This window comes from Scyliorhinus torazame, chromosome 5 (genome assembly GCF_047496885.1).
Source record: "Scyliorhinus torazame isolate Kashiwa2021f chromosome 5, sScyTor2.1, whole genome shotgun sequence".
Lineage (NCBI taxonomy): Eukaryota > Metazoa > Chordata > Chondrichthyes > Carcharhiniformes > Scyliorhinidae > Scyliorhinus > Scyliorhinus torazame.
The window spans coordinates 213,095,425-213,117,851 of record NC_092711.1 but is presented as its reverse complement, the minus strand read 5'-3'; the positions used below and the strand labels follow the sequence as shown (position 1 = coordinate 213,117,851).

General features: G+C 47.1%; 1 protein-coding gene across 1 annotated transcript in view; it reads right to left on the bottom strand.

Moving 5' to 3' along the window:
• LOC140420931 (sodium- and chloride-dependent neutral and basic amino acid transporter B(0+)-like) overlaps positions 1–22,427 on the bottom strand; it is a 57,677-nt gene that overhangs the window by 2,899 nt on the left and 32,351 nt on the right. The window contains exons 8-13 of the mRNA XM_072505093.1: positions 20,291–20,519; positions 19,522–19,647; positions 14,886–15,004; positions 7,932–8,031; positions 3,551–3,660; positions 1,628–1,798 (exon numbers count right to left, since the gene is read on the bottom strand). Of these exons, the coding sequence (XP_072361194.1) occupies positions 1,628–1,798; positions 3,551–3,660; positions 7,932–8,031; positions 14,886–15,004; positions 19,522–19,647; positions 20,291–20,519 (855 nt within the window). The remainder of the gene's footprint in view (positions 1–1,627; positions 1,799–3,550; positions 3,661–7,931; positions 8,032–14,885; positions 15,005–19,521; positions 19,648–20,290; positions 20,520–22,427) is intronic.

Genomic DNA, 22,427 nt, shown 5'->3' with positions numbered 1-22,427 from the left:
GCTAGTGATACCAAAACTTTTTACTGTGTCCACCCCAGTCCAACGCCGGCATCTCCACATCATGGCTATCATTAATTTAGAAAGCAATGCTGTTTGTTTTCAGTGATGTTGTGCGAGTGGGCGCGTAAATTAGATATGGTGGTGAGTGGGGAATAATGGTGTCGGACTGGGAAGAGAAATCACTGCAAGTGTCCTGGTTGTGACTAATCATGTAAAGGAGGGAACCGAGAGAGTGCAGTTCCACCTAGCTGCATGAAAGCACACAGGCTCTGCAGCACAATGTCATGGTCAAGCTTTCAAAGGCTACCTGCATGCAGATTGAGAAGGACTCTTCCTTTAGAATAGTGTGGATTGTCTCAGTTTATGTGGTGGAATTTATCACAGCTGTCTAAATGTGGGGCAGAGCTTTTAGAACAGGTTGTTGGATATGGATTAGCCTGAAGCCTCCTCAGTGAGAGAAAATTTTTTACTGAAAATATTTATTTTTCCAGTAGCTAGAGAGCATAATGCAGGGAAAAGCCTCAGAGAAAAGCTGCAGAAGTATGTGCGCTAGCGAATGCCCTCTTCACTTGTTTACCTATGTCACAATCAACCAGGGTGCCATTTTGATTTTGCTAAGAGCTATAAATATTGAATTAAAATTAAAAAATATGTAAAATTAATTTCCAAATATATGACTATAAAATAGGGACTGAACCATATTTGTTTGCTGTGCCTAATTATTTCCTGTCTTTGTAACCTTTTATCATCTGAAGACAGCTCTTGATTTTGACGCCCCAGATACAACGCTGTGGGCGATGACCTAACACATTTAAATGCTTTCAGAATTTACTGAATCTGAACTATGTTTAATGAACTGAAAGATTTGGTGGCAACATGCTGCATCCATGCAACTAATAGCCATGGGTCAGTGGTAGTACTATCCCTTCTGAACTTGAAGGTCAGGAGTTCAAGTCTCAGTCTACAGACTTAAGTATTTCTTGCATTTCTTGCATATAGCTTGCATTTCAGTACAGTTCCAAAGGATTATGGCATTGTCAAAACTGCTGCCTGTTTGATGGGACAGAACACTGAGCGCCCGTGTCGCCACGTACATGGGTGTAAAAGATCTCAAGGAATCACCCTTCTGGTGTACTGACCAATGTCACTAAAAAATTGATTATTGGTTCATTTATTCCATTGCTGTTTGTGGGACCTTGCTGTATGTAAATTGGCTACCAGATTTCTCTCCATTGCATTCTTCAATGTGACTTCATTAGCTGCAGGAAATGCTTTGGAACATTTTGAAGTTCTGAGAGGCACTATAAAAATGAAAAAGTGCCCCAGTCAACTCGCTTAGGACTGATAGGATGTAATAATGTTATTTCTGATAGGTACAAAGATAAAAACAGGTAGATTTTCTAGTAACTATTGCTTGTGCGCATACAACACCATTGTCCAAAATTAGTGCCCAATTTTAAATTCCGTTAACCAAAAGCACAAGGATGGGTGGTCGTGTGTATGTGAATGAATGAGTGAGAGAATGTTAGAAAATGCTCTTCTGAAGCTGTAACTAAAGCACACTTTTTCTCAGGCTGATTTTCATGTATGCCACACTGACGTCAGCACATCAAAAGTGTTTTCTTACCTGCCACAAGTTCGAACCCTTAGCCAGGACAATTTTCTTGATGGCTATAATAGGGATCCACATAATACAGAAGATTATCATACACCAGCCAAGTGCTGTTGCCCAGCCAGGATACTGAATAGATCCATATGTTGGAGGAGTGAATGTCACTAAGGACCAGATTAAGATCGCCTAAGTGAAAAGATTGCATAAAATGAGATCAGAAACAGAATGAGAAGCTATCTGCAGCTTGATTATTTTCAGTTTAAATCACTGTTTAAAAGATTGAAGGCCAGGATTCTCCATACCCCACTGGATGATCGGGTAACCTGATCGGGCAGAGACCCCTGCGTCGGTGCAAAAACGGGATTGGTGCTGGGCAGCAGGTCCATCCGCAATCGTCGTTCCCACGCCGCTGGCGGTAGCGAGTTTGCCGACCCGTGTGCCGGCAGGAACATGCAAAATGCAACGTTTATAAGCAAGCATGTTATGATTGACAGCTGTTGACCACTTCAACAATGCTAAGTGCTCCCTGCGATTGGAAAAGAGGATGTGAAACCACTTCTAATTCTGAAGTGGTCATCAGCTGTCAATCATAAGAAGAATGTTGATAAACATTTAGATGGAATAATGGCAGGTACTTCAGATGCAATCAAATGCTGCTTCCTCATAGCACCAGGGACCCAGGCTCAATCCTGACCTTGGGATTGCTGCGTCTGTTTCCTGTAGGTGCTCTGGTTTCCTTCCAAAATCCAAAGATGTGCAGGTTAGGTGGATTGGCCATGCTAAATTGCCCCTTAGTGTCCAATGGTTGGATGGGGTTACGGGGAGTGGGCCTCCCTAGGGTGCTTTTTTGGCAGATCAGTGCAGACTCAATGGGCCAAATGGCCTCCTTCTGCACTGTAGAGATTCTATGAATCTATGAAGAGAAAGGTAATTAAACAAACCTGCTGGCACCTGTGTGTAAACTATTAAGCTACAATCAATTTCTGTGAAATTGAATGAAGTCATTTCAAAGAATATTAGGGGCTTTCAAGCCTTTTGAAGTGTTGTGGGCTTTCTAGGGAGGCTCTGACACTTCAGAAAAGCAGCAGTTTTAAAATCATTGAGCTGAGTGAGTAGGTGTGAAAGAAAGGGAAATTCTTCTTGGCTTGAATCGTCAATGAACTCTCTGATCTGCTCTGTACCTGTCAGGCAGGCAGTTCAGAGTGAGAAAGCCCCTTCAGAGTTTAAACAGATGAGACCAGGGTGAAGAATATGAGCAGGAGGCTGCCTGAGTCTACCGTGCCAATAGTGTTCTTCAGGTTGTGCAGAGCTGGAAGGGGCAGACCTGACACTGGACCCCCATCCCAGGGGAGGGTCCCAGGGTCAACACCTTAAGTACACCTGAGCCCTCCCATCAACCAGGCCTCTTGGGGACCCTCCTCTGCAGCCTGACAGTGGCAGAGGGCACATGATCAATGGGCTAAACACTTTGATCCCCCTCGGAGTCCATCATGCCAGGCTAGGGTGTCACTGCCAGGGAATTAGAACCATATTGCCAGGGAATTAGAGCCAATGCTAGGGGGCAGTGATGGCCTTGAGAGGAGGGATGGTTGTAGGGGCGGGTGGCTCTTGGGGGGGGTGGGGGGGGGGGAAGGGGGGAGGGGCTGAAGGGGTCTGGTGGGGAAGGACCGGGTCAGCCTCATGTGTGTGGGGGTGATGGGCACCCTGCTTCCTACTGATGGATGTTGGGATCAGGGTGCCCGTTCAAGATGACGGCCCGAGACCTGGAGGGGAAAGGGAAACCAGCGTGCATTGCCGCCACGCACAAATTTGCATGCATTGGTATATGAATAGTACCTGGGTCGTGCTCTTGGAGCCAGCAGGGACTAGTGCCGATTCTCGGCTGGCAGGAGCACTTTAATTCAAGAACAGAGAATATCACCTGTAATATCACCTTACCAGCAGCAAAACTGGAGAGATGAAAGCCCAACACGCCCTCCACCACAACCAGAAGAGCCAATGCTTTTCCCCAATCATCATCTCAATGTCCTTGATGAATCTGTTTACCCCTGTGAACAACAAGAAAGCAGAGACACAATCACTTGGTTTGTGCAGACTTCAGAACAGCTTGTTTACTGTAGAACAAACGGGTTTATGATTCAAGAGTAAAAATAGGCCATTCAGCCCCTCGAGCCTGCTCTGACATTCACTAAGGTTATGGTTGATCTGACTGTGGCCACCAATGTCCTTTGGCTCTCTTGTTCGTCAAGAATTTGTCCACCTCTGTCTTAAAAAATAATCTATTTCCCAGCCACCATTGCTCCCTGAGGAAGAAAGTTCCAAAGACTAATGACCCTCAAAGAAAATAAATACGCCTCATCCCACCCAGTCTTGCGTGCAAAACTCCTTTGGCGGGATCCTCCATTTGAGAGACTGGTGGCTGGCACTACCCATACCAGCGGTATGCGCTGCAGCAGCCATCTGGCGACTTTCTGTAAGGGCGACTGCGGGTGTTCCCCTTCGGTGGGCTGCGGCATCCGGTTGTGGATAGGGAGTGGGGTTGGTGGGGTGGAGGGTGGGTTTGGGTTCATCCATCCGGCTGGTCACTCGGGCCACGGTGGGCATTCAGTGGGGTGTGCAACCCCTGTAAGAGGGAGATCCTCCTCCCCCAGGGATCCCTGAAATTAGCTCCCCCAGGATCTCCTGTAATAGGTGGATCCCGCCATAGGAACCCCCTGCTTGAAGAAACTCCCTCCATAGACAATACACAGGCCATGCCCCACCCCTGAAAAGGGATGCCTGCCTGGAAGCTAGAGAGCAATCCAGACAGGGGCATTATAGCTGTAATATGTACCTTGCAGCTCCACATGTCCATTCCTCACAGGAATCCTGCCCTGTGAACTGGGTGCCCTTTGGCAGCCGTCCTCTGGAGCGACCTGGCCTGGATGGGCCACACAGCTGTACCTGCCTCTGGACTCCACAGATCCACTATCTGCAGGTCATTCATAGCTTTCAAGAAGTGCTCTGTGATTGACAGCTCATAAAAAACATCTGCAGCTTTGATCCATTCATATCCTTTCACGCTTCAGTGGCCTAAGTGGTGAAATCTCAATGCTTATCAACATTGACCACATCAAAGAGAGGTAAGTGCAGTGAAATCACAAGCTTGAGTGATTGGAATGCACTTAGTGCAGGACAGCACGCCATGCCACAGGTAGCCATGTACCCGGGCCACATGGACATAGCTATAATCACTCCAAAATGTGGCCCAGTCACAACGGGCCACAGCTGTGAATGTCATGAGCATTGGCCTGGAGCTGGCTGACCTGAACCAGTCACAGAGGGACCTGGCACGGTCACTGAGTGATGTGGCACCGTCCCAGAGGGGTGTGGCACAGTCCCTGTGTCCGAGGCCATGAGCATTGAGACCCTGGTCGAGACAAGAGCGGACCTTCAGGATTGGCAGTGCCAGGTGACAGCAGAGCCCCTGTCCCAAGGAATAGCTCTGGGTCCATTGGGCACCTTGAAGCAGGAGGAAGTGATGGAGACCGTGCTGGTGGCTACCGCAGGGAAGGTGCCGGAGCACTGCAGTACCTCGGAGTTCACCCCAGCTGTCCCTGGTACATCTGATGCGTAACGGACAGAGCAGGGTGGTACCACACCACCTGTGACACCTGGACGAGTGCCGTGCCCATCCAGGCTAGGTCACTCCAGAGGATGGCTGCCAAAGGGTACCCAGGTCACAGGGCAGGATACGTAGCTGGCCACCTCCACATCTGATGCATCACCTGAGGACCCTCCTAGACGGAGCATTAGGACATGTCAGATTAGAAAGATAGACAGCAGTTAAGTTGGCAAGGTTTCATTCATAGTTTCATAGAACTTACAGTGCAGAAGGAGGCCATTCGGCCCATCGAGTCTGCACCTGCCACCCTACCCAAGCCCACATCTCCACCCTATCCCCATAGCCCAGTAACCCCACCCAACACGAAGGGCAATTTTGGACACTATGGGCAATTTAGCATGGCCAACGACCTAACCTGCGCATCTTTGGACTGTGGGAGGGAACCGGAGCACCCGGAGGAAACCCACGCACACACGGAGAGAACGTGCAGACTCCGCACAGACAGTGACCCAAGCCGGGAATCGAACCTGGGACCCTGGAGCTGTGAAGCAATTGTGCTAACCACTATGCTACCGTGCTGCCCAGTAGCAGTACATAGGACAGCATTAGAGGCTACGGGACAGTTATTGTACATAGCACTGTCACAAATAAACATCTATTCACTGACGTTCTGAACTGCCTCGGTCACCTATTTGAAGGGTGTGAGGGATAGGCTGGGCGCAGAGGGTGTGCTGGGGGGAGAGCGTCTGGGCGGCCAGTGATGTGGGGTGCGGGAAAAGGCCAGTGCCCCCCGCGACAGTCAGGAGTTCCTCGCCCTTGGAGATGACAGGGCCAGAGTGCCATGTGGTAGGCCTACCCGGTGAGTGACCCATCATCGCTCAGCAGCCCTAGGACCACCCCCTCCTCATTCCCGACCTTGGAATCAACCCCCACCCCACCTCCCCTGAAGGTCTGTGGGCTTGTGTGATGGACTGGCTAGCACACATGCTTCATGTTCTGCCAATCCTAACCTTCCTCCGCACTCTCCTCTTCAAACAAGGCCTGGCGTTCATTGTCTTATTCCTCCAGCAGGTTCCCCCCTCTATTGTGCGATGGTGTGGAGGACAGAGCAGGCCAACACGATGTGAGAGACCCTCCTAGGGCTATAATGGAGGGTCCCACCAAAGTGATGCAGGCTATTGAACCACACCTTCAGGAATCCAGGCAACTGAACCACAACTTCAGGACACCGATACACTACACGAAGACTTGCTGCAAGGGTGTCATTGTAACAGTTCTCCGTGTTGGTCTGGGGCTTCCGGAGAGGCGTCATTAGCTACGCCTGCAGCGGATAACCCCTGTCGCCCAAGAGCCAACCCCTCACTTGAGAGGACACCGACGAGTGTACCAGGACGAATGCATCATGCACACTGCCTGGGTATTGGGCACAGACGTGCTTGATGTGCAGCCGGTGGTCACACACCATGTTCATGGAGTGGATGTCCTTCCGGTTATTGAACCGGTGCTCGTAGAGGTTCATGAGTCCCACCGATCATCCCCCTGGACATGGGGCATGCCTACAATGGCCGCAAACCCAGGCAGCCTGGTGGGCTCGGTCCACATTAGAGTTTACATATAGGGCATCCGTGACAGCGCGGGTGTATGCGATATCCCAGCCAGGTCCCCACTCGGTGCCTGGAAGGACCCAGTGCCGTAGAGGATCAGGGTGACCGTCACCTTGATGGCCATGGGGAGTGGGTGTCCCCCCCTATAGCTCTGCAGTTCCAGGTGTGCCATAATCCGGCAGAAATGTCGCACGGTCTCCCTGCTCAGCCATAGTTGGCGGTGACATGCTCGGTCTGGCAGGCCCTGCAATGGTAGGCGCTGCAGAAAGACATGAGGCCTGATGCGATGCCTGCTGCCCAACTCCTCTGCGGCCTGTTGGACGGCTGGCTTTCTATCCTCACCGGTTGGCCCCTGCTTCTCCTGGGCAGACTCTTGTATTGTAGGGCCCTCCCGGAGCAACTTCTCAGTGCATCCGCAAGGGCCTCCGTGGCCAGGCAAATGCCAACCATTCCTGGCTGTACTACGAAATCCATTGTCTGCAATGGGTAAAGGGCAGATTAGAGCATGGTGATTACTCCCGTGGCCATTCAGATCCAATGGGCTACACGGTGGGCCTCGTCTGCACTGCAGCCCCTGCATGTCCGTTCATATTTCAAACCTGAGATGGGTCCCTGTTATCAGAATGGAGCAGGGTGTACAACCAAAATGAACGCCCTCTTCTGTGCTGAAGAATAGAAAATGGATTCCACAAACATCAGGAGCAAACTGAAGCAGTAACTGAGATGTTGTTCCACTTACTTGACGGTTGGGAGAAATTGGTAACAGGCCGTGTTACGCAAATTAGATTTGAACAACGTTCCAAACAGCCAAAAAACGGATACAGCAAAATTTACCCCAACAACCAGCAAAATTTACCCCAACAACAACCAATTGTCAACTAGGGAAAGAGAACTTTTCGATTGAAGGATGCAGAAGACACTCCCTACCTCAACATGTCATTTGAATCTAAATGGGAAGGACTTGACAGGTAATGCGAGTAACTTAATTGTCAGTGAACATCGAAGATGAAATCTATATCATTGTGCCCTATTAATTTGTCTTGTTTCTTTTTAAAAGATATGAACCCAATGAAGTTTTTAAAAACTAATTTTGTTTCCCTCCTGTACTTACCATAGACCCAGCTTAGGGCTATAAGTTCCGCGACAGCAGCTACAAGAATTCCCCAGCCGGCTGTGAAATGGTCAATTAAATTGATCCAGTAAATCCCAGCCTGAAAAGAAGTGAAATATTAGAAAGTAGCCTGAAAGAGTAAACTACAAAACTCTTCAAAATAAGATTTCTCTGGACAAAGGAAACCTACACTTTTCTCAACCCATAACCAGCCAGCCCAATAATATTTTGCTTTTGAGACATTGGGGTAGAATTTCCACTTGCATAAGGGGGAGGGATCGGAGACAGGCAGACGTGCAAATTCCTACTACTGTCTGGCGCATTGATCCTGGGCCATTTTCATTCAGGCAGGATTGGGACGTGGTGACAGCTCACTGCCTGCGAGGAGAAAGTAACCTGTCAGACCAATTAAAGGGCCTAATAAGGCATCTCTCTAGAACTTTCTATTTGTCGCATGGGTCACCCATTGAGACTGAAACTTGACCAAAAATTGGAGGTGGTCCTGCCAGCAGAATGCTGTGAGGATGGCAGCACACCATTCTGCTATAAGACAACACAACCCCACTCGCTCACCACTGCCATACGGTCTCAGCCGCAGCTGTTGGCTGTCCAGTTGCCTCTCCAGAATGACAGCCTGGCTGCGATGGTATCTTTGAATTTAAAAATGTATAAAACGTATTCAGAGGGCACACCCATGTTGCGGGGCACTCTCTATTATCTACATTGGTCACACTTATCTGAACATGGGGCCACCAAACTTCCATTGCTATTGGACATTGACCAGCCGCAGGAACCTGCCTGCCAACCTAATTGGATGATGAGCACACACTTGACCACTAATTAACCTGCTGATTAAAAATTGCTTCGGGTGTCAGGTGCCAAAGCAATGCAAAGGCCCGAATAAAAACACAGCCAGTTCTGTCAGACACAGTGCTTTCCATGTCTCCTTTACTAGTATTGTCACAAGTAGGCTTACATTAACAATGAAGTTACTGTGAAATCCCCCAGTCGCCAAACTCCGGCACTTGTTCAGGTACACAGACGGAGAATTCAGAATATCCAATTCACCTAACAGCACGTCATTCAGGACTTGTGGGAGAAAACCGGAGCACCCGGAGGAACCCCACGCAGACATGGGGAGAACATGCAGACGCCGCACAGACAGTGACCTAAGCCGGGAATTGAACCTGGGACCCTGGGCGCTGTGAAGCAACTGTGTTTTTTTTTCTTTTTAAAAATAAATTTAGCATACCCAATTCATTTTTTTTTCCAATTAAGGGGCAATTTAGGGTGGCCAATCCACCTACCCTGCACATCTTTTGGGGTGTGGGGGCGGATCCTACGCAAACACGGGGTGAATGTGCAAACTGCCCAGCAACAGCGTTAACCACTGTGCTCCCGTGATGCCACAGTTGCAAACAAGTTTGACCAAACGAGATTGCCTATCTCTTCAGATATATAATGCAAAATTAACCTTTTGATTTGTCTGCTTCAGTTATCTCCACCCATGTCTGTCACCAAGTGAAATTATTTGCATCAACTCCCAGACAAGGTCCTTCTGGACAAACGTTGGAATAAAAGTATGCAGAAATTATCAAAAATGTCAGTTATGGTTTGTGATAGACACAAATGTAATGGCTCAACGAATCTGTCCAGGGTTTTGAAATCGAATGCTAATAATTTACTTTGAGCTGTACCTTATGAAATTGGTCGCTAATAATTTACTTTGTGCTGTACTTTGTGGGCGGCACGGGTGCTCCGGTTTCCTCCCACAAGCCCCGAAAGACGTGCTGCTTGGTAATTTGGACATTCTGAATTCTCCCTCTATGTACCCGAACAGGTGCCGGAATGTGGCGACTAGGGGCTTTTCACAGTAACTTCATGGCCCCTCAAACCCACCATGCCAACATAAGCACCCTCTTCTCCCATCAAGGCCTCTCTTCCCCCTACACCAACCCATGCCCTTCATGCCACTATTACGATCCCAGACCAGACCCCAACAATGGCTAGGATATTGGACTAATACCCCAATATTTTATTTTGTGAGACTGTGCGGAAAGAACTTTGCTCCAGGAGTGAATGCATTAAGAAAGAAGGATTTGGCATATTAAAACAAAACTTTATTATCAACACAATATTAAACTCTTTAACATCACACCAGAAAATAGCTTACAATTACTCCTTAAACAATATTACTCAATACAGTAAATACAATACCCTTAATTACTATCTCTACTCCCAATTAAACAACAAAAAAGGAAAAACATACCGCTCTCAATCCTGCCTACATTCCAATGGTACAGAGCAAAAAATACTTGCTTTCCAGAACAGATTTGGCTCCTGTCAGAACCATTGCAGACTCTGGCTGGATGTCTTCAAAAAGCTGTTTCAACTGGTTTATTTCAGCTTCCCCCTTGTCCTCAGACAAGTCTTTATTGCTTTAAATACTATTACTCTTTTTTTTATAACTATCCTACTGTGAGACCAAAAGACCTTACTTATGGTCAAAAGGGTGAGCAAAATCAGAACACAAGTAAAAATGCTTTCTCAAAATGTCTGAATACGTTAGCCCCAGCCAGCAATGACATCATCTCTCCAAGCTGAAAACAAGTTAACTCCCCAGGGACTCCCCCTAGTCAAACAACATTGCATTAGCCCAGGCAATTTTTACTCTGCTGAGTTTTACCTCTGGCCGGACTCTGAAGAGCTTTCTGGTCTTGTAAAATAAGATTATTTTTAAAAAATGACTACTGGAGTCAAACACACTCTAACTCTAAAGCTTTCAACCCTCAAATTGCCAAATGTCTAGAATCCAATATATCAAAAATTCTGCATTCATCACACGACCCATCCATGACCCTCATACCCGCGATGTTCCCACATTCCTAAGTCCCATTATAGCCCCCATGCCAACTTAATGCCCACTCATGCCAAAAAAAGTGCCCCCCACATTGGCCTTCCCCCTTCCATGCCAGTTCACCTGGCATCTACCATGGCCAAACCTCAGGAACCATGCTGGCGTAAAATATAATTGTGTCTGTGACAAAATCACTATTTAAAAAAATTAATACATTCAAATTCCTTTAACTAATCTCTTTTGAAATCAAACTATTATTCAGCCACTCAGAGCTGTCAATCACACTGCTCACTTAACTGGCACCCCGTGATGATGTTAGGTGATAAAATAAGTCATGCAGCAAATCATATGATGATTACCCTCAGATTTCTGCCAACAGGATGAAATATCATACACTGATTATTTTTTAAGCCAACTTGTTTTTTCTTTTAATTTAAAATCCAGCAGAGTTAAATCCATTGACAGCTTTGAAATTTCCAATGAGGTCTGACAGCTCCAATGAGTTCATGCACTTTTTACTCACAACCTCTTAACAATTCCAAATGGTGCATTACATTTCCCAAAGGGATCCCAGGATCATGCCCAAAAGGGTGCTATCCAAATGAGTCCATCAGGTTCAAACCAGCTCTTACTGGCCCAGTCTGCACAGGTTCGATTTCATACTCCTGACCTACCAAAACTCCATTTATGTGGAGGCATCTGATCATTTAAACAGCCAGCTGCCTCCATAAACAGCATGCTTAAGACCTTAAGACATCGGAGCAGAATTAGGCCGCTGGGCCCATCGAGTCTGCTCCGCCATTCAATCATGGCTGATATTGTTCTCTTCCCCATTCTCCTGCCTTCTCCCCATAACCCCTGATCCCCTTATTAATCAAGAACCTATCTATCTCTGTCTTAAAGTCACTCAGTGATTTGGCCTCCACAGCCTTCTGCGGTAAAGAGTGCCACAGATTCACCACCCTCTGTCTGAAGAAATCCCTCCTTATCTCTGTTTTAAAGGATCGTCCTTTAGTGTGAGATGGTGTCCACTGGTTCTAGTTTTTCCTACAAGTGGAAACATCCTCTCCATGTCCACTCTATCCAGGCCTCGCAGTATCCTGTAAGTTTCAATACGATCCCCCTTCATCCTTCTAAACTCCAACGAGTACTGACCCAGAGTCCTCAACCATTCCTCAAACAACAAGCTGTTCATTCCAGGGATCATTCTTGTGAACCTCCTCTGGACCCTTTCCAAGGCCAGCACATTTTCCTTAGATACGGGGCCCAAACCTGCTCACAATACTTCAAATGGGGTCTGACCAGAACCTGAAACGGCCTCAGAAGTACATCCCTGCTCTGGTATTCTAGCCCTCTTGATATGAATGCAAACATTGCATTTGCCTTCCTAACTGCCGACTGAACCTTGGGAGAATCATGAACAAGGACTCACAAGTCCCTTTGTCCTTCTGATTCCTAAGCATTTCCCCATTTAGAAAATAGTCTATGCCTAAATTCTTCCTTCCAAAGTGCATAACCTCACACTTTTCCAAATTGTATTTCATCTGCCACTTCATTGCCCACTCTCGTAGCCTTTTCAAATCCTTCTGCAGCCCCATTACTTTCTCAATACTTCCTGTCCTTCTACAGACCTTTGTATCATCTGCAAACTTAGCAACAGTGCCTTTAGTTCCTTCTCCCAGATCGTTAATGTATATTGTGAAAAGTTGTGATCCCAGCACCGACCCCTGAGGCACACCACTAGTCACCGGCTGCCATCCTGAAAAAGGCGTCTTTATCCCCACTCTCTGCCTTCTGCCAGTCAGCCAATACTCTATCCATGCCAGGATCTTACCCTTAATACCAGGGGCTCTTAACTTATTTAACAATCTCTTATGCTGCACCTTGTCAAAGGCCTTCTGGAAATCTAAATAAATCACGTCCACTGGTTCTCCTTTGTCTAACGTCCTTGTTACCTCCTCAAAGAACTCTGACAGGTTTGTCAAACATGAGCTCTCTTTGACAAAGCAGTGCTGACTCAGTCCTATTTTATCATACACTTCCAAGTACTCCGCAATCTCATCTTTAATAATGGGCTCTTAAATTTTACCAATGACTGAAGTCGGGCTAACCAGCCTATAATTTCCCGTGTTCTGCGTCACTCCCTTCTAATATAACAGTGGTGTTACATTAGCCACTTTCCAGTCCTCTGGGACCCTTCCTGCCTCCAGTGATTCCTGAAAGATCCACCAATGCCTCCATAACCTCCTCAGCTATCTCTTTTAGACCCTGGGGTGTAGTCCATCTGGTCCAGGTGGCTTATCCACCTTCAGACCTTTCAATTTCCCCAGAACCTTCTCCTTAGTGATAGCCACTGCTCTCACCTCTGCCCCCTGATTCTCCTGCAGCTCTGGCATCCCACTGGTGTCTTCCACCCCGAAGACGACTGATGCAAAGTAACTATTCAGTTTGTCTGCCATTTCTTTGTTTCCTATTATTACTTCTCCAGCCACATTTTCCAGTGGTCCAATGTCTATTTTTGCCTCTCTCTTACCTTTTATATATATTGAAAAAAACTCTTCCTGTCTTCTTTTATATTACTAGCTAGCCTGCATTCATATTTCATCTTCTCTCCCCTTATTGCTATTTTAGGTGCCCTCTGCTCGCTTTAGAAGGCTTCCCAATCCTCTGGCTTACCACTAATCCTCGCTATTTTGTATGCTTTTTCTTTTGCTTTTATGCTGTCCTTGACTTCCCTCGTCAACCATGGATGCCTTGTCCTGCCCTTAGCATGTTTCCTCCTCCTTGGGATGAATTTCTGTTGTGCGTCCTAAATAACCTCCAAAAATCCCTGACATTGCTGTTCCACTATCTTCCCTGCTAAGCTCCATTTCCAATCAACTCTGGCCAGCTCCTCCCTCATGTCTTTGTAGTTCCCCTTATTTAATTGTAATACTGTTACATCTCATTCCAGCTTCTCTCTCAAACTGCAGGGTAAATTCTATCATATTGTGGTCACTGCTCCCTAAGGGTTCCTTCACCTTAAGATCCCCAATCATGTCTGCCTCATTACACATCACCAAATCCAGAATTGTTTGTTCCCCAGTGGGCTCTACCACAAACTGCTCCAAAAACCATCTCTCAAACATTCCACAAATTCCTTTTCTTGGGATCCACTATCAACTGATTTTCCCTATCCACCTGCATATTGAAGTCCCCCATGATTATGGCGATATTGCCTTTTTTACATGCTTTCTCTAACTCCTGATTTATTTTCTGCCCCACATCCTGACTACTGCTAGGGGGCCTGTACATCACTCCCATCGGGGTCTTTTCCGCTTTGCGATTCCTCAACGCTACCCACAGAGATTCTATGCCTTCTGATCCTATATTGCTCCTTGCTATCGATTTAACTTCCTTACTAACAATGCAACCCCCTTTGCCCAACTGCCTGTCCTTTCGATAGGACATATATCCTTGTATATTTAGATCCCAGCCCTGATCCCCTTGCAGCCACGTCTCTGCGATGCCCACAACATCGTACCAGCCAATTTCAATGTGCGCAACAAGCTCATTTACCTTGTTCCGTATACTGCGTGCATTAAGGTACAATACCCTCAGTCCTGCATTGACCTTCTCACACTTGTCACCTTTTTTGCTCTGCCTGAGGGTGATGTTGTTCTCTTACTTTTTTTCTCTATTTCCCCTTCAGTTATGGCACCTTCTAAGCTAACGCTCTGGTTCCACCCCCCTGCCATACTAGTTTATATCCTCCTGAACCCCAGCCAGACTCCATTCCTGGCTGTGTAGAGGTAGGAAGTGCCGTGATCATGGACAGGATTTCAAGACTAATCTGCCATTTTTGCCAGGATAAGGAGGCTCTCCGTCATGGTGAAAACCTGGGCCTATGTAAGTTTGATTCACCGGGTGATTTCAAAGGCAACTTTCCGGACTTTGGATTGAGTAACAGCAGAGAGGAAGGGTCAGTCAGTCCCACACCATCCCTGCACAATACTAAATCGCTGGAAAAAACAGGACCAATACACAAGATCCTTCCTAATCACAGAATAAGCAGCACTATATGTGGAAACAATACACACTATTAAAAGGCGACATACCTGTGTTACACATACGAGGCCCAATAAAAAAAACAACAAGCAAGCACCAGATGTCACAAAAATACGCTTTGATCGTAGATAATTAGGGAACTTGTCCAGCAACGTAGTTACAATTGTTTCTGATGAAAAAAATGTGAAATAAGTTCAGTGATCAAATAATAATTCATACAGCCCAGTAAAACCCACCAATAGAGAACAGGAGTTGATGAGGAAATTGTCCCCTGACTATAAGTCCATTTTCTGAAGAAATGAAGAGATTGAATCAGGTTGCCAGCCCGAAGAGGCAGAATATCAGCACAAGACATGTGTGTGCTTAAGTTGCCGTTGCACCAGAAGCACAGTGAGAGTCGGATGCAACACAAATGTCGCTATCGCAAGTGAGTTACCCCTCTCACACAGAGCAGCCCTTCCCAAGATCTCACCCCATGTCTTTTGTCTTTCAGTATCACCATCAGACAAGGCTGGGCTGTCTGGGGTCACTGCCTCCATCCCAGGCCCTCAAAACACCCTACTACTCCGGGAAAGACACCGCCATCTCACCACCTCTTTTACCTGCGCCATCCATTATCGCAGAGACTATCACCTCAGTAGCTAATGGTAGTGATCAGGCTCCTGGGTCACCCTCTGGTGAGCATCACACACATACTGCAGCACATCAGGTGGAGGCTGGGATCCCCGAGGGAGCAGATGGTCGGAAGAGTTCGGAGGGAACAGTTGTTGCCTAGAATAATGTTACACTTCTGGAAAAGATGATCCTATCACTAGTGCAGATGCAGAATTAGAATCCAAAGCAGAGGGTGTCAATAACTTTCCAATGCTTGCAGGTTCAGCTGGAGGAGCCCAGGGTGGCACCCACCTGGGGTAATACGTCAGAGCCATGTGTCAGGACGTCCAAGGCTTTGGGCATACTGCGTGATCCCTGGCTGAGGAGCAGGTCAAGATGGCCCAGTCACAGGCGGACATGTCCCAGGCGCAGATGGACATTGCTGCAGTGCTCCAGAGCTTGGTCCATTCACAAAGGGCATTGAGAGCATTGGATTGGCCCTGACTGGTCGTAGCCAGTCACAGAGGGACTTGTCACAGGCCCAGAAAGACCTGACACAGTCCCGAGGGACATGACCCAATCTCAGTGCTCCACGGCTGAGGGCATCGAGACCACGGTTCAGACAAGGCAGGGCAAGATGATGGTGGCGCATCCGGCCTCCCCTCGTCCCACATTGGGTAGTGCTGGAAAACTTCAGCGCTGCCGAATCCCCTTACTAGATACAGGTTCATCTCATGGACAGCGGGAAGAACAGGCTGACATGTCGTCAACTGTGACACCCCAAAGTCGGCAGGACCCATCAAGGCCCATACCCTCCAGAGAACGCCTGCCAAGGGCATCACAGAGCAGAGGGCAAGACAAGCAGCAGGCTACCCCCATGTCTGATGTGCCGTCTGGGGTAACACCTAGAAGAAACGGTAGGCCACGAAAGAGTAGAAAGATAGATAACACTTAAGTTGGCACGGTGTAGTATAGAATAGATAGTAAGGGGGAAGGGCACACATATTGTGAATGGTCACCATTATACACTTTTGCCTCATCAGCCCGATCTGCCTCCAACCACTGCTTCACCAGTTTGAAGGATGGGCTCGGGCCTGGTGTTGTGCAGCGGCCTCTGGACCAGCATGGTTACACCTTCACTGAGAAGTGGCAGGCCATGAGGGCAGCAGTGTGAGCCCGCCTTATAGGACTGCTTCGCCAGTGAGTGAACTCTCACCATTCACCATCTCCTGCTACGCCCCCAGTGAGAAGGAATTGCCAGCACACATCATGCCGGACAGTGGTATGATATCTTAGAGACAGGAGTCAAACTTTGTCAGACAATGAGGAGCAGCAGAGCTCATCTCACAGAGTCGTCATCATCCTCCATCCCATGGACAAGACCCGCTGATACTGCCAACTCAGGGTAATGTTGTTATAACCCTCAGAGGCAGAGCTGTGGTCGTGGGATGGATTGGAAGGCTAGGGGGAAGGTGGAGTGAAGGACTAAGGGGGAAGAAAGGGATGGATTGATGGAGGGAAAGGGACAGGATGGATGGAGGGAGGGAGAGGGACAGGTTGGATGGACAAAGGGAGAGGGAAGGAATGGATGGACTGAGGGGCGGCACAGTGGTTAGCACTGTGGCTTCACAGCACCAGGGACCCGGGTTGGATTCCTGGCTTGGGTCACTGTCTGTCTGGAGTCTAACACGGTATCCCCATGTCTGATTGGGTTTCCTCCGGGTGCTCCGGTTTCCTCCCACACGTCCCGAAAGACGTGCTTGTTAGATGAATTGGACATTCTGAATTCTCCCTCTTTGTACCCAAACAGGCGCCGGAATGTGGCGACTAGGGGATTTTCACAGTAACTTAATTGTAGTGTTAATGTAAGCCTACTTGTGACAATAAAGGTGATTAAAGTTATTAAGATTAAGGGAAGGGTTGGGAATCTCAGGGGAGATTCAGATTTCCAGCCCCTGAATGAGATGCAAATAGTTACATATCGCCAATTTGCAAGGTGGCGCATGAGCGGGGCATGTAGCCCACTGCTGCCACCAGCAACAAACCAGAGCATCAGAACAGGTTTGGCGCTGATCCCATTTTTCGGCCAGTGCTCTATTCTCTGTCAGATCGGGAAACCCGCTCCCAGTGCCCGGCAATGGAGAATCCAACCCTTCATACCTGTACCAAAAATTGCGAACAGAGATGATGAAAGAGTATGATGAATGATACTTGAGTTGGCACAGTGTAAGGGAGACCAAAATAAAATTTTAAAAATGCATAATCAAAAACACTGATCCTGGAGTTGGGAAACGTACAAAGAACAAATTCGATAGTGAATGCTACAAAAAGAGCGCATGAAGCATAGTGGGGGGGGTGAGCAGATGTTAGGCTTATCAAAGGGGTTGATTTATTTTGTGCTGTTACCAGGGGGGGAGGGGGTAAATGTTCTGCTGACAAGGGAGGGACTTTTGCTGAGGGACAGAGAGGAGGTCGGGGGCGGAGGCAGCTTGGGGGCGGGCCGGAGGAGGCGTGGGGCGCGGGCTGGCGACTGGCCCAAGAGAGGGGATGGCTGATTGGCAAAGGGGATGAGAGCAATGAGCCCCCCAATTAGACTGATCACCTGGAATGTAAGAGGGTGAAATGGGCCAGTCAAGAGGGCACGCGTGTTCGCGCATTTGAGAGGACTGAAGGCGGACGTGGTAATGCTGCAGGAGACGCACCTTAGAGTAGCTGATCAGATTAGATTAAGGAAAGTTTGGGTCAGACAAGTTTTTCACTCGGGACTGGACTCGAAGACTAGAGGGGTCGCGATCCTGATCAACAAGCGAGTGGTGTTTGAGGCGGGAAGAATAGTTTCGGATGTGGGAGGCCGGTACATTATGGTCAGTGGGAAATTGGAGGGGGTGCAGGTTGTACGAGTAAATGTGTGTGCGCCAAATTGCGATGATGTGGAGTTTACAAAGAGGATGCTGGGGAAGATACGGCAGGGTGCCAGAAATGGCAAAGGAACTAAAAGGGTTCATGGAGCATATTGGTGGGGGGGGGGGGGGGGGTGGACCCATGGGGATTTGGGCAGCTGAGAGTGAAGGAGTTCTCCTTCTACTCACATGTGCATAAAGTGTACTCCTGGATTGATTTCTTTATTCTGGGCAGGGCTCTACTGACGGGGGTGGTGGACACGGGGTACTCGGCGATCACAATCTCAGACCATGCCCCGCACTGGGTTGACCTACAGGTTAGTAAAGACAGTAACCAGCGCCCGCACTGGAGGTTAGACATGGGTAGAGTAGAGTTGAGTAGCGTTGAGTAGAGTCAACGTGGCCACAACATGCACCAGGCTCAGCCTGATACAGTTTAAGGTCATTCACCTGGCTCACATGACAGTGGCCTGGATGAGCAGGTTCTTTGGGGTAGCAAGGTGTGTGGGGGGGTCAGCGAGCCATGTACACATATTCTGGACATGTCCGAAGCTTAGGGGATTTTGTCAGGGGTTTGCAGATGTCATGTCCACAGTGTTAAAAACAAGGGTGGCACCGAGTCTGGAGGTGGTGATTTTCGGGGTGTTGGAAGATCCGGGTATCCAGGAGGAGAAAGAGGCAGACATTTTGGCCTTTGCTTCCCTGGTAGCCAGGAGACGGATACTATTAGCTTGGAGGGACTCAAAGCCCTCAAAGTCGGAGACCTGGCTATCCAACATGGCTAGCTTTCTCTGTTTGGAGAAAATCAAGTTCGCCTTGAGAGGGTCACTGTTAGGGTTCGCCCGGAGGTGGCAACCGTTCGTCGACTTCTTTGCGGAAAATTAATCGTCAGCAGAAGGGGGTGGGGGTGGGGGGTGGGGGGGGTGTAGTTTAGCTTAGAGTATGGGGTTAATAAAGGTGGGACCTGTAAGGGAGGAAGCAGGCATTTGCACTATGTTTATAGACTCATGTACATTGTTTATTTATTTAACATCAATAAAATGTTAAAATAATGAGGTTCCAAGTCTAGAATTTGTGCAGGATCCTCCCATTCTGCCCAGTGGGAAATGTCCTGCTGGAGCCCACCAACCACCACACTTAGTCTCAAAATTGGAGAATTTGCCGTGTGAATTAAAAGTAATGTCATTCTTACCTATAATTGCAAACTGACTGTCGAGTCCCAGCGTGACCAGCATGAAGAAAAATAAAATGGACCATAAAGGTGCCACTGGCAACTGTGCAAGGGCCTCTGGGTAGGCAATGAAAGCCAAACCGAAACCTACAATGGATTGAAATGGTGCAATTAATGACGCTTAATAGAAAGATACTGTAAACTTATGTCATTTATTTAAAACCTATTAAGTACTTTAGAATCCAGACTGTCAGAAAAGTATCTAATTTGTGTGTTCAGCCTCAGAACTTTCCATCAGGGTCAATGATGTCAGTGATGCAGATTGGAGAAAACTCCAGTATTTATCACAGTTACCTGCAGAGTTATCCCTCTATTCTATCCCACCAATGTGCCTCAATGCCACCCTCAGAAGAGCTTGCAGCAGCGGGATATTTTCTCATTGCTCAGCTGTCCTGGAGTCCCTCCAATTAATGTGACAAATTCAATGCTGGTTTTGTTCTTTATGATGTTTTTCCACAAGGACAAGGACGGAGAATAGATAAACTTTTTCCAAGTAGGACTCTCGCCGTTAACAGTGAGGGAATGTCAGTCCCACCATTGTGAAGTACAAGCAGTTTGACAGTTTGCGCTGTGGTTATTTGTTTAAACTAGCACATTTATGTTCAAATATCTCCAGTTCAAAACCACCGGATGCAGATTGTGTCAACAGAGTGGAATGGCTGAGATTGTTGAGCAAGAAAAGTTTTATACTTCTGGAAACATTTTAACAGAAGTTTGACTTTGCTGTTACCTGACTTTGCAACCTCTGGAACAAGCTTGTTTTGTATATGGGCCATGTGTCCAAGGATGGAGAAGATGGCAAATCCAGCAAACACACTCGTAGCACAGTTAACAACACAGACAATGATGGCATCTGTATAACAGTTATTGTGGAACTTGTTGTAGGATGACAGGGCTGTTAAACCTCCCCAAGCGACTGACAGTGAAAAAAAAATCTGTGTTGCAGCATCTTTCCAGACCTGGGAAATAGAAGGTAGCATTAATCCGTTGTAAGAACTTTAACATGAGTTTGCTAAATTGGGACAGATAAAACTGCAATAAGCATGAGAAAGATATGGGAATCAGCACAAGAGCTCAATGCAATGGTGAGCTGACTGAATGAAACTCCCTTTAGCCAATGGAGTCTTCCTTAATTAGTCAGACATTCATTCCGTCTCCCTATCTACTGAGGAGCTCAAATGCTTTGTGCTGCTAAGTTTTGAAGCAACTTATGGTTTGATTTAATTAAGGTCAACTTTGGTGAAAGCAGCATAAATTTAAGGTGCATCAGAAGTCCATCAGAGTTTTATTAATGTTAACAATCAAATCTCAATGCCAATAAATTAGAAACATAATAGAATAGAAAATTGGTTACATGAATAGGCCATTTGGTTCTTAGAGCCTGCTCCATCATTCCATATGCTCATGGCTGATCCTCTGAGCATCATTCTCCTGTGCTCTCCTCATACCTCGTGACACCTTTAGAGCCCAGAAGTCTATCTGTTGCCTTCTTAAATTTAGTGACTTGGCATCCATAGCCTTCTGTGGTTCATCACCCTCTGATTGAAGAGGTTTCTTCTCATCTCAGTTCTAAATGCCTTATCCTATTTTCTGAGACTGTGACTGCTTGTTCTAGATCCCTCAGCCACAGGAAACAACATCCCTGCATCGAGTTTGTCCAGCCCCGTCAGCGTTTTAAATCTTTCAACTGGATCCCCTCTCAGTGAATACAGGCCCAACCTACTCAATCTTTCCCTGTATGACAATCTTGCCATCTCAGGAATCAGTCTGGTGATCGTTCGCTGTACTCCCGCTATGGCAAATGGATCTTTTCTTTGATAAGCAATCCAAAACTGTACTCAATACTCTATATCTGGTTGAATCAAGGCCTTGTACAGCTGCAAAAAGACATCCTTGCTCTTGTACTCAAGTCCTCTTGTAATGAAAACCAACATGCCATTCGCCTGCTTGCCGTACCTACATGCTTGTTTTCAGTGACTGGTAGGAGGATCGTATGTATGTCAACATTTCCTGACCTATCCGCTTTCACAAAGAGTCATCCAGACTCGAAACATTAGCTCCCTTCTAACTCCACACACCTGCTGAGATTGTCCAGTATTTTCTGTTTTTGTTTCCCAAGCCATCGCTATTTAAATAAAACTCTGCCATTCTGCTTTGGTTATGTGGGACTTTCACAAAAGCTTTTTGACAATCCAAATACATCACATCCACTAGTTCACCCTTTCTATTCCACTATGTCCTCAAAAAACTTCAGTCAGTTTGTCAAACATGACTTCCCTTTTATAAATCCATGTTGATTTTGCCTAATCCGACTGATATTTTCCAAGTGCCCTGTTATCACACATTTTTATGGGCAGCACTGTAGCACAGTGCTTAGCAATGTTGCTTCACAGAGCCCGGGACTCAGGTTCGATTCTTGGCTTGGGTCACTGTCTGTGCGGAGTCTGCATGTTCTCCCCGTGTCTGCGTGTGTTTCCTCCGGGTGCTCCGGTTTCCTCCCACAAGTCCCGAAAGACGTGCTTGTTAGATGAATTGGATATTCTGAATTCTCCCTCAGTGTACCCGACCGGGCGCTGGAGTGTGGCAACTAGGGGATTTTCACAGTAACTTCTTTGCAGTGTTACTGTAAACCTACTTGTGCCACTAATAAAAGATTAGATTTATTATAATCGCATGCCAAAATATTTATTGCGGACTTAATTGTTACTCTGTGACAATATTTACATATTTAGCCAACAATTTTATCAGTGGATTGTTTACCAGCTGCTAAAAAGAAATGGGTGACATTGTATGGTGTTATATTCTGCCCAGTCCCTATTATCTCCCATTTCAGCCCATCACTATTTCATCCAATTTCAGTCCATTTC